The 11,330-nt window shown below is 42.0% G+C and overlaps 1 protein-coding gene across 1 annotated transcript in view; it reads right to left on the bottom strand.

Annotated features, from left to right (window-relative positions):
• Positions 1-1,740: 1,740 nt before the first annotated feature.
• The window catches only part of LOC121581062 (phospholipase ABHD3), a 31,659-nt gene continuing 22,069 nt past the window's right edge, over positions 1,741-11,330 (bottom strand). Inside the window, exons 3-9 of the mRNA XM_041896425.1 lie at positions 10,482-10,664; positions 9,389-9,434; positions 6,360-6,472; positions 5,651-5,824; positions 5,104-5,152; positions 4,810-4,975; positions 1,741-2,012 (exon numbers count right to left, since the gene is read on the bottom strand). Coding sequence (XP_041752359.1) covers positions 1,828-2,012; positions 4,810-4,975; positions 5,104-5,152; positions 5,651-5,824; positions 6,360-6,472; positions 9,389-9,434; positions 10,482-10,664 — 916 coding nt within the window. The 3' untranslated portion in view covers positions 1,741-1,827. The remainder of the gene's footprint in view (positions 2,013-4,809; positions 4,976-5,103; positions 5,153-5,650; positions 5,825-6,359; positions 6,473-9,388; positions 9,435-10,481; positions 10,665-11,330) is intronic.

Below are 11,330 nucleotides of genomic sequence, written 5' to 3'. Positions count from 1 at the left end.
AATCAAATCAGGCAGAGTCAACTGAGGAAATGCATTAACAAGCAGAACCCTTGAGAGAGGAGAGACAGCAGACAACTGCACTGTAGTAGGCTTCATTTAATAATGTATTAAATACAGCATAATACACTTCATATTGATACATGTATATACACCGGTACTTTTACTACAGAGACAATTTAATTTGAAAATTGTATTGCTAGGCATGTTAAATAGAATGTATATTTAATATATAAAATGAAATATAATATCATAAATATAATGACTAACAAAACATGTCCTTTGTGCTACTGATTGCGATGCGGTGTTATAAGTCGTAAGGTTCAGGACGTGATGACGATGAGACACATGCTACTTAATGGCCACTGGGCAGAATAAAGAAACATACAAATTCCACAGGAATGCAGTCATAGGTGCATTTGAAATGACACCCTATTCCCTACATAGTGCACTACTTACGGCCAGGGTCCATGAGGTTCTGGCCAAAGGTAATGCACTATATAGGGAATATGGTGCCATTTTGTATGCAGACAATGTCCGGTTGCCAGATCTGGTGCTACTTTTGCTAACTCCTTTATGGTAAACAACTCCTTTATCATTGTTGTCTTAAGCAGAACTGAACTGGCAACCAGGCTGCATTGATGATATATGCATCTCGTGCATACATCCCATCTTACTGTAACACAATCCTATGTTCAAATGTACAATATATCATACACATCACTGTATCTAGCACCTTCATTCTAACATGAGGTTTCAGGTTGATATGCTCAGCAAATACCCTACAAGTAGGGTAAAATACAGTACTGGTCCATGAAGTAACTAGGACTTGGCTGTGTCTTTAACATCTGGACAAAAATAACATCACTGTGGTATTTGTATATTAATTTATTAGGCCTTTTGGGTACATATTAAAAATTATTGAAATCAAGTGCATTTGCATTAAGGAATTAGAGGCATGGTTTGTTCAAAGTAAAATAGTGCAATTTCACATTCCTTATCATTAATAATGAGTTACATTGTTAGAGCTATTTGTTGTGCGTACAGGTAGAATGTGTGAATAAAAGTGCATGCAGAACAATTCAAGAGAACATAAATACTGTGCTCTGTTAGGGTAAGGTAAAGGTATCATCTCGAACCAAGAACCAAATATCACTCTACTATAGCAGCTAGCAGTCTGTCATGAGAGATCAGGTAAGGTCATATATATATATTTTTTAAGGGAATTAACCATCTTCAACGTAAACCATTCACATTCATAACAAACCTTTGACTGACAGAGAGACAGACAGACAAAGACAGACAGAGAGACAGACAGACTATGTAAAAATAAAGAAAATCCCTGAGGACTAAAATCCTACTGATACATAAATTGTTGTTGAGAACACTGACGGACGGGGAGAGACAGCTGAAATTCCTAATGTCATACAGTACTTCTGTTAACTTAAAAAATGATTTCCAACACACTCATTTAGCTAGCACAACTAATGTGAACATACTAATCTTTTCAGCATCGACAAGAGCAATTGCAATCACTTTTTCGAATAAGCATGATATGAATTAATGGCTACATACATTGAGTTAATTAATGTATGAAGGAATACATGAGTGGACGGACGAATGTTGTATTGTGACAGGGTGTGCCCTTCAAAATAAAATGTTTTTTGCTTGTAGTGAGGGAGGGAGGGATGGAGAAAGGGAGGGATGGAGGAGAGGAAGTAAGGAGAGAAGGACTGGGGGAAGGAGAAAAGGAATGAAGGAAAGAGAGAGGGAGAAAAGGAAGTTGTGAAGGAACGACGGAGAGAAGGAAAAAGAGAAGAACTGGTCCTACTAGCTGGAAAGGTCATTGAGGTCACCACCCTGTTCTATGACGGCCTTGGCAAACTGCTTGAACACGCGGTCCATGTAGGTACTCCGTCGGGGCCACAGGCCCTCCAGGAAACCAATATGGCCCCCGTGGCAGGTAATGAGAAGGGCTAGGTTAGGGTTCTGCTTCACTGCCTCCACTGGAATGGCTGAGGAGGAGAAGAGACAAAACACATTGTTAATAATCTAGCAGTCAAGCAAAGGATACATACACCAAGCACTATACAGTAGGTTGGAGATTTGACTTCCAAAACCACACAGAAATACTATATGCACGTACACATTAGGGCATTACAAGAAATGTACAGTCTTCTACATCAAGGGTTCTCAAAGGTGGTACTGCAAAGGGGGTCAGAGGCTAGATATAACACAATTATAATACACAAAATTATAATTCATTTTTTAAATGAATAATACTAACAACAGATTAAACTAATTTTGGCCAAGGGTCCGTGGAATAAGTTTAGAGGGTGTAATACAATGTAATATTATTAATCTCCAATTTATGTTCTTAACCCTGGGCAACATGGGCCTGGGAGGCTCACAGGGATATTGGTATCCACCAAAGAAATAGAATGAAGAAAAAAAGAAACCTTTATTCTATTTCTATGGTATCCACATTACTCCACCAATTGACCATTCGCTAAGCCCCACCTCCGAATTTTGGGCAACCAGTCGCAGCGCTCCAACGGATAGCAACTGTAGTTGAGTCCGACACCTCGGACAAGAATGTTTAAATGTCTAAATAATTTAACAGTGCACCAGGAGTAATTGCTACTGTGATTCCTGAAATGCAGAGCCTGTTGATGGCTAATTTTTCAAATCCTAAATTATATTTTTGTTACATTGTTTGCTAGTCTCATTGACCACCAAACGTTGCTAATGCTAGCTAGCTAGCCAGCCACTTGATATAACTTGTTTTCTCTAAATGTATGTTAGCTAGCTAAGTTAGCAATGTTATGAATACTTAGCTCCCATCTGCTGTCGACATCAGGATATGATTTGAGAGCACTAGTTAGCTCCAAAAGTGATTATAGCTTTGACTGCATGCTGACAGTGAATTCAGAGTAATTCAGAGGCTAGCTACACTACAAACATAATTTTATCAGGTTCCTGTAAAGCAATTGTAATGACAGTCCACCACAACATACCCAAGAGCTTCCTGATTAGCAAGGGGTAGTCTGTGTTTAATTTGATTGTGTACTAGAAACACAGTTTGAGATCATTGTGAGCGGATTTCACCAGTGGTTAAATGGGGAATTGGGCTTCCTGGGAAAATGTTGTCTGAGGTTGCAACAGTAACCAAGGGGGATGTGGCTTAGCTAAGGGTCAATTATCAATTTCAGTTCAATACTTCTTGTATTGCCCAAAATGTTTTTTTTTAAACATACAGTGCCTTCTGAAAGTATTCATACGCTTTTAATTATTCCACATGTTGTTGTGTTACAGCCTGAATTCAAAATTGATTACATTTATATTTTTACTCACCAATCTACACACAATACCCCATAATGGCAAAGTTAAAACATGTTTTTAGAAAGGTTTGCACATTTATTGAAAATGAATTAAATAAATATCACATTTACATAAGTATTCACACCCCTGAGTCAATACATGTTAGAATCACCTTTGGCAGTGATTACAGCTGTAAGTCTTTCTAGGTAAGTCTCTAAGAGCTTTTCACACCTGGATTGTGCAATATTTGCACATTATTCTTTTCAAAATTCTTCAAGCTCTGTCAAGTTGGTTGTTGATCATTGCTAGACAGCCATTTTCAAGTCTTGCCATAGATTTTCAAACCGATTTAAGTCAAAATTGTAACTAGGCCACTAGGTCACTTGGTAAGCAATTCCAGTGTATATTTGGCCTTGTGTTTTAGGTTATTGTCCTGCTGAAAGGTGAATTTGTCTTCCAGTGTCTGTTGGAAAGCAGACTGAACCAGGTATTCCTCTAGGATTTTGCCTGTGCTTAGCTCTATTCCGTTTCTTTTTATCCCCAAAAACTCCCTAGTCCTTGCCAATGACAAGCATACCCATAACATGATGCAGCCACCACCATGCCTGAAAATATGAAGAGTGGTACTCAGTGATGTGTTGTGTTGGACTTGCCCCAAACATAACGCTTTGTATTCAGGACATAAAGTTAATTTCTTAGCCACATTTTTTGCAGTTTTACTTTAGGGCCTTATTGCAAACAGGATGCATGTTTTAGAATATGTTTTATTCTGTACAGGCTTCCTTCTTTTCACTTTGTCATTTAGGTTAGTATTGTGGAGTAACTGAGGGACCTTACAAATAATTGTGACTTATTATGTGACTTTTTAGGCACATTTTTACTCCTGAACTTATTTAGGCTTGCCATAACAAAGGGGTTGAATACTTATTGGCTCAAGACATTTCAGCTTTTAATTTGTAAGAATTTGTAAAAAATTCTAAAAACATAATTCCACTTTGACATTATAGGGTATTGTGTGTAGGCCAGTGACACAAAATCTCAATTGAATCCATTTTACATTCAGGCTGTAACACAACAAAATGTGGAAAAAGTAAAGAGGTGTGAATATTTTCTGAAGGCACTGTAAATACACTGCAATTTAATCTTTAAAATTGCAAAGTTCTTTCTAGCTCATGGCAAAATGTGTGCCTTCAATAAAATGTGCCTTCCCAGGGCCCGAGACTTGGTTCATCCAGCCATGCACTGACAAAGTCATAGTAGAACTCCTTGTATGCTATTTGTATCTCACTTGAATTTGTGTTCTGATTTTGAGGGGGTCCCTGATTAATTTTCTATCACAAAAGGGGTCCCCGACCCCAAAAAGTTTGAGAACCACTGTTTTACATCAACACTCATTGTGTATTTGCCTGCATCGTCTTTCCGTATAGGCCTTGCTCATCGGCTATGTAACCAACATGGAGGCCCAGTGGTGGGGTGTGATTGTGGATTCACCATGACAGGGGGAGAAGACGTCGTCTGCAGCGTTCAGACACAACATTGGCACCTGCACAGACTTGAGCTTGTGGATGGGACTGGCATCGTGGTAGTAGTCATCGTTGGTGGGGTAGCCAAACATAATAGACGTGAACCTCTCATCAAACTCACGGATGGTCTTGGCCTGCATGGGGGTTGGAATAAACAATGTTGGCAGCAGTCCAAGAGGGCCATAAGGACGAGACTAGAATAGATTGTTTTCTTTTACTTTGATTCGATTTACAGGAGCATTAAAAAGGAGGTGCATTTTACCTTCATCACATGATCAATGTCGTAACTCTTCTCAAGGACAGATTTGTGTCTAGAGGAGAGAAAAACATGAGGAAGCAAGTTTGCTTCAATGGGGAACATGGGGAAGTAGGTTTGATTCAATGGAGAACATGGGGAAGTAGGTTTGCTTCAATGGGGATCATGGGGAAGCATGGGGGTTTGCTTTAATATCCAGTGGCAATGTTCGTGATATGATTGGGGCCTGAGAGTAAAGTACAGAGTAGAAAATATGTCCAGGATCCCCAGAGAGAGATAGCGGAGAGAGATAGAGAGAGCGGAGAGCGTGAGGAGAGAGTGAGAGGGAGGGCAGCAAGAGTGAGAGCGAGAGAGGAGAGAGAGAGGGGAGAGAGAGAGAGGGATAGAAAGAGAGAGAGGGAGAGGCTTGTGGCCAAGCTAGTTCACACCCTCCACAAACCTTAGGGATCAGGCGTTAACCGCTAAAAGCAAAACAATGTAGCCCAGTGCAAATAACAGCTAAGAAAGGCTAATCCCCCAGCCCAGGCTCCAGCCTCCTCTGGCCCCCACCCACCTGTCCACGCCTGCCTGCAGGCAGCTGGTGAGGTAAGAGTTAAAGAGGAAGCGGTCCAGAGGCTTCTCCAGCGACGCTGTACACGCAAACACATCCCAGCCTGCCGAGAACACCACCACACCCTTCAGACACGTCTCCCTGCCCTTCTTCCCCAGGTAGTTTGCCAGCATCATCCTGGGGTTCAAAAGAGGGGGAGAGGGTTGCGGGGAGAAGGGAGAGGGGTGAGCAGAGGAGGATTGTGAAATGTTACATTTTTAATCAATCCGCATTTAGCTAGGAGATTATAGCTTGAATACCTCTTTTGACATGGTGTAAGTACTACTGAGAGGCTGAGCTCTCTGAATTAAATGAAGTGTTGTTTCTGACAGCGGGAAAGCATGAGGCTGCAAAATCTAAAAATACATAACCAACCCATGACATCATTTCTGCTTGTGAGCATTGACCTTTTTTGAATATCATTAAAAACCTAAGGATGACCAAGTGCGCTCTCTAGTCTCTACATAAAACATACTCGCTTCAGACTGACTCCCACAGTTCAGTGAAGTGATACTGTAGTACAGTATTGCTCCATACAGATCCTGTTGACATCAATAAGCTACATCAATACATGATTTATGCAGAAGTCTGAGTTATGCATGCGCTTGGGATTTGGCCCACAGTGTATAGTGTCACTGTCCATTGAAGTGAGAATGCATGAAGAGGCACCTACCCGCCCATGGAGACCCCAGCAGCCATGAGAGGGGCATCCTCATTTGTCCTCTGGATGTGTTCGATGACAGCCTCTAGGTCCTCTGTGTTGGCAGCGCAGTATGTTCTGGGTGTCTGGGGGACACGTAAAGATAAGAAGAGTTCACCATGTGTGCTTTCGCAGTGTGTGTGTGTTTGTGTGTGTGTGTACTGTGTACCATCTCCCTGCACGTGCATACACCATTGCGGTATCTAGAGTCAGATGTGCACATAAGGTACATTAATTAAATATCACATTTACATAAGTATTCAGGCCTTTCACTCAGTACTTTGTTGAAGCACCTTTAGCAGCAATTACAACCTTGAGTCTTCTTCAGCTTGGCACCCCTGTATTTGGGGAGTTTCTCCCATTCTTCTCTGCAGATGCTCTCAAGCTCTGTCAGGTTAGATGGGGAGCGTTGCTGCACAGCTATTTTCAGGTCTCTCCAGAGATGTTCGATCAGGTTCAAGTCCGGGCCCTGGCTGGGTCACTCAAGGACATTCAGAGACTTGTCCCGAAGCCACTCCTGCATTGTCTTGGCTGTGTGCTTAGGGTCGTTGTCCTGTTGGAAGGTGAACCTTTGCCCCAGTCTGAGGTCCCGAGCGCTCTGGACCAGGTTTTCATCAAGGATCTCTCTATACATTGCTCTGTTTATCTTTGCCTCGATCCTGACTAGTCTCCCAGTCCCTGCTGCTGAAAAACACCCCCACAGCATGATGCTGCCACCACCATGCATTCAGGTCAAAGAGTTGAATCTTGGTTTCATCAGACCAGATAATCTTGTTTCTCATGTCACTCACCACCTTCCGGAGACATTTGAAACCCCACCTCTTTAAGGAATACCTGGGATAGGATAAAGTAATCCTTCTACCCCGTCGCCCCCCCAAAAAAAACAAAAAAAAAAACACATATTGTAAAGTGGTTATCCCACTGGCTATAGGGTGAATGCACCAATTTGTAAGTCGCTCTGGATAAGAGCGTCTGCTAAATGACGTAAATGTAATGTAAATGTCATGGTCTGAGAGTCTTTAGGTGCCTTTTGGCAAACTCCAAGTGGGTTGTCATGTACCTTTTACTGAGGAGTGGCTTCCGTCTGGCCACTCTACCATAAAGGCCTGATTGGTTGGAGTGCTGCAGAAATGGTTGTCCTTCTGGAAGGTTCTCCCATCTCGACAGAGGAACTCTAGAGCTCTGTCAGAGAGAACATCGGATTCTTGGTCACCTCCCTGACCAAGGCCCTTCTCCCCCGATTGCTCAGTTTGGCCGGGCGGCCAGCTTTAGGAAGATTCTTGGCGGTTCCAAACTTCTTCCATTTAAGAATGATTGAGGCCACTGTGTTCTTCGGGACCTTTAATGCTGCAGAAATGTTTTGGTACCCTTCCCCAGATCTGTGCCTCGACACAATCCTGTCTCTGAGCTCTACGGACAATTCCTTCGACCTCATGGCTTGGTTTTTGCTCTGACATGTACTGTCAACTGTGGGACCTTATATAGACAGGTGTGTGCCTTTCCAAATCATGTCCAATCAATTGAATTTACCACAGGTGGACTCCACTCAAGTTGTAGAAACATCTCAAGGATGATCAGTGGAAACAGGATGCACCTGAGCTCAATTTCGAGTCTCATAGCAAAGGGTCTGAGTACTTATGTAAATAAGGTATTTCTGTTTTTCTTTTTAATAAATTTGCAAAACATTTCTAAAAACCTGTTTTCGTTTGTCATTATGGGGTATTGTGTGTAGATTGCTGAGGACTTGTTTTAATTTAAATCCATTTTAGAATAAAGCTGTAATGTAACAAATTGTGGAAAAAGTCAAGGGGTCTGAATACTTTCCGAAGGCACTGTATATACCTGTACATACAAAATACTGGAAATGGATTAAGGACCTGCTATTACAGTACTTCCTATCTCACCATGCAGACAACACATGAAGTTTGTTCAATTTTTTTCACATGTGCACTCATAGAGATCCTATTAAATTACTAGTGCTCTAATTCCTAATTCTGTGTGTGCACTACAATATCGGCCCAGTTTGGCAACTGAGAATAGCCCTTTCAGTTGAAACCCTGGCCTGGGTTATAAGATACAGTAACTGGTGTGTGTGTGTTCATGTGTGTGTGTGTGTTTGTGCTTGCGTGCATGTGTTTGTGTGTGTTCATGCTTGTGTGTGTGTGTGTGTGTCTATGTGACTGTGCATGTGAGTACAACTACGACATGCCACAAAACAACCCATTTATTTATTCTGAGAGCACAGATCTCAAAAAGGACATTGGACGAATTGTGGCCATTAACTATGGTATGATACAAGGTTCCATTTATCGATTGGCTGAGCTGTTTGGGTGACACTGATACCTAATATAATTTATGCACATTTCCCAACGAATTAGCATCTCTTGAATAGCATCATAGCACTTCCTCACTTCAACTGAGATTGACAGCAGAGTAAAGACCTAATTGTTGGCTAAATAGATCTGCAACGGGCATAGATTCATAGATGAAGCTACAGTGGGTGTCAGAACAGCATGTGATTGATGAAGACAGGACAGGGTAAAGTCATTCTGCTCTGTGGTTCAGTGCTAGAATACACTATTTATCCACCTGTAACTGAATCCCTGCTATGTAACAACATAGTCTGTCTGCACCCTGTCTGGACTAGGCTCCCTATGGGTTACACACTACACTATGGGTTACACACTATGGGTTACACATGACACAGACATGTTATGGGCTGCTGGGTGACATAGTGAAGGGGACGTCACACTGATAAATAGCACCAATGACAATGCAGGGGAAAGCATGCACAGGCATGTGGAATACCACAAGGATGTAGGGCCTATGTCTTTGTCATGTTGTGAGTGTTTGCATATTGTGTAGATACCTTTTGATTGTACAGAGTAATATAGTCGTTGCAAACTGTTATGTTTTTGAATGCATGTCTGAATTTAAAACATAAAAGGCATACATGCACGAATCCATGTAAACTGTACTTTGTATGAATATTAGATTCTTACCAAGAGAGTTTCGCCAGACACCCCTCTGTTGTTGAATACCGCACACCTGAAACACAAAAACATGCACTTTACCCTTTGAATTCCATTCATTCCATTTCTTTCATTGCATTCCTTACATTTCTTGAGAAGTGACACTAGTTTCACCATTTGAGAAATGACAAGATTATTGCTAATATGATTACGTTCCTAAATGTAAGCGAGTACCAGCAGACTATGTGTGATAACTATGTTTTAACTTCCAGGTGCACTGCATGACTCAAAAGAACACGCTGCCCCCAATCTGTTTTTCTATTAGTACTGAACAGCAGTAGCAGACATCTCTCTACTCATCTGTTATCTGAGAGACTCAGACTTGCTGTTTCTATCTGTCAAATTCAGCAGCAGGGTGGGGCCATACTGTAGATTGGGGGGTGGACAGGGAAAGGAGTGGTGACGTACATTTGCTTCCTGCTGCATAGGGGAAGCTGGTTGGGCTAAACTAAGCTGCAAAGCTTGTACCAATAAGCTGTAATTCATTAAGCTAGCAGGACAGGGGCGACGGCCGGCTTGCATGCTACCCTCCCTTCCCTGCTCCGTTTGCTTGCCTGCCCCCCTCCCTTACCTTCTCTAAACTGCTTCATTTGTTTCAAAGAATGAGTACAGAGAACACAGAGGGGCCTTTTGGAGGAGAAGAAACTGCCTCACTCGGCATCTCTTAGTGCTTGTGCAACGTTCAGCTCTTTCTTTCCAAAGCAGCTCTGCTCTGCCTACTAAGAGCTTGGCTAGCCTCTCTATTGTTGCAGCTGCCTACCTCAAGTAACCCTAATCCATTCATACACAGTTTTTATAACACAATGTACAAATGCGTTTGTAAGTATTGTCAACTCCTGACATACAGTATGTTCACTGCAAAGATAATGTATTTGAATTTGGAATACTGAACTGCAATGCACTGAAACAGATGAGCATGTTATCAAGAGTTGACTGTACACAGTATTTAAAATAGTCCTACAGGCTAAGATATAGGCCTAATCCACAGTATTGAATGGAACGATAGTTTGAATTAATGAAAACTGTGCAGTACTGTCTAGTACTTCAAGCCAGGACCACCCACCTATATCCCAGCTCCTTGCTCTGCTGGACCATGTGGAGGATGTAGGACTCTCTGCTGGTGCCGGTCAGGCCAGGCAGCAGGAGGACGGTGGGCCGCGTGGCCGAGTTGGGGTGGGAAGCGCTGTCATCGTTGTCGAACCAATCCAGAGAGATCTGCCCTCCATCTGCTGCACCAATGAGCTCACTGCAGAGAGGATGTCAGACATAACAGTCAGAAGAGAAGCGGGACAGGCCTGGTAGAAAAAGACAGCACTAAATTACAGACACACACACTAGGGATTATCATGGGTAACCGGGATCCCGGGAACACTTCACCTTTCCCTACATCCCTGTTAGTGAGGTTATTTTCCTATCCAGTCCCAATCCCACTGAAACCCAAAATCCTGACTCCTGTCTTGCATGAAAATGCCTAACTTTATTCTGTAATCCATAGGTTTGTTTATCAAAAAGCACGTCTCTCGCTTATGCATGTCAAAATACCGCTATAACATTTATTCCGCTTCTCTGCGCTGTCTCGTACTTGCTGCCCATATGAGAGCTTTGGTAGAGAATGTGTGAATGGGGAGGGGGTACTAAGCTAACATATGGAATTGTTTTAAGATGGTCATAGCATGGATCATTTAGCTATTTGATATAAAATGTTAGAGTCCTAAAACGAAAGTATTGAATTTGGCCTTTACTACTATAGCCCATAGAAATGCATTGAATAACGCATTCAGAAATGGCAAAAAATAGATTCCTTATGATTTATTTTTTGACTAAGGTTTTGAAGTGTCTGTCCTACATCTAGGAGATAAACTACACGACCAAAAGTATGTGGAAACCTGCTCGTCGTGTTATGTGGGCAGCT

The sequence above is a fragment of the Coregonus clupeaformis genome, chromosome 14 (assembly GCF_020615455.1).
Source record: "Coregonus clupeaformis isolate EN_2021a chromosome 14, ASM2061545v1, whole genome shotgun sequence".
Lineage (NCBI taxonomy): Eukaryota > Metazoa > Chordata > Actinopteri > Salmoniformes > Salmonidae > Coregonus > Coregonus clupeaformis.
The sequence above is the reverse complement of the archived record's forward strand: the minus strand, read 5'-3'. Positions and strand labels throughout refer to the sequence as shown.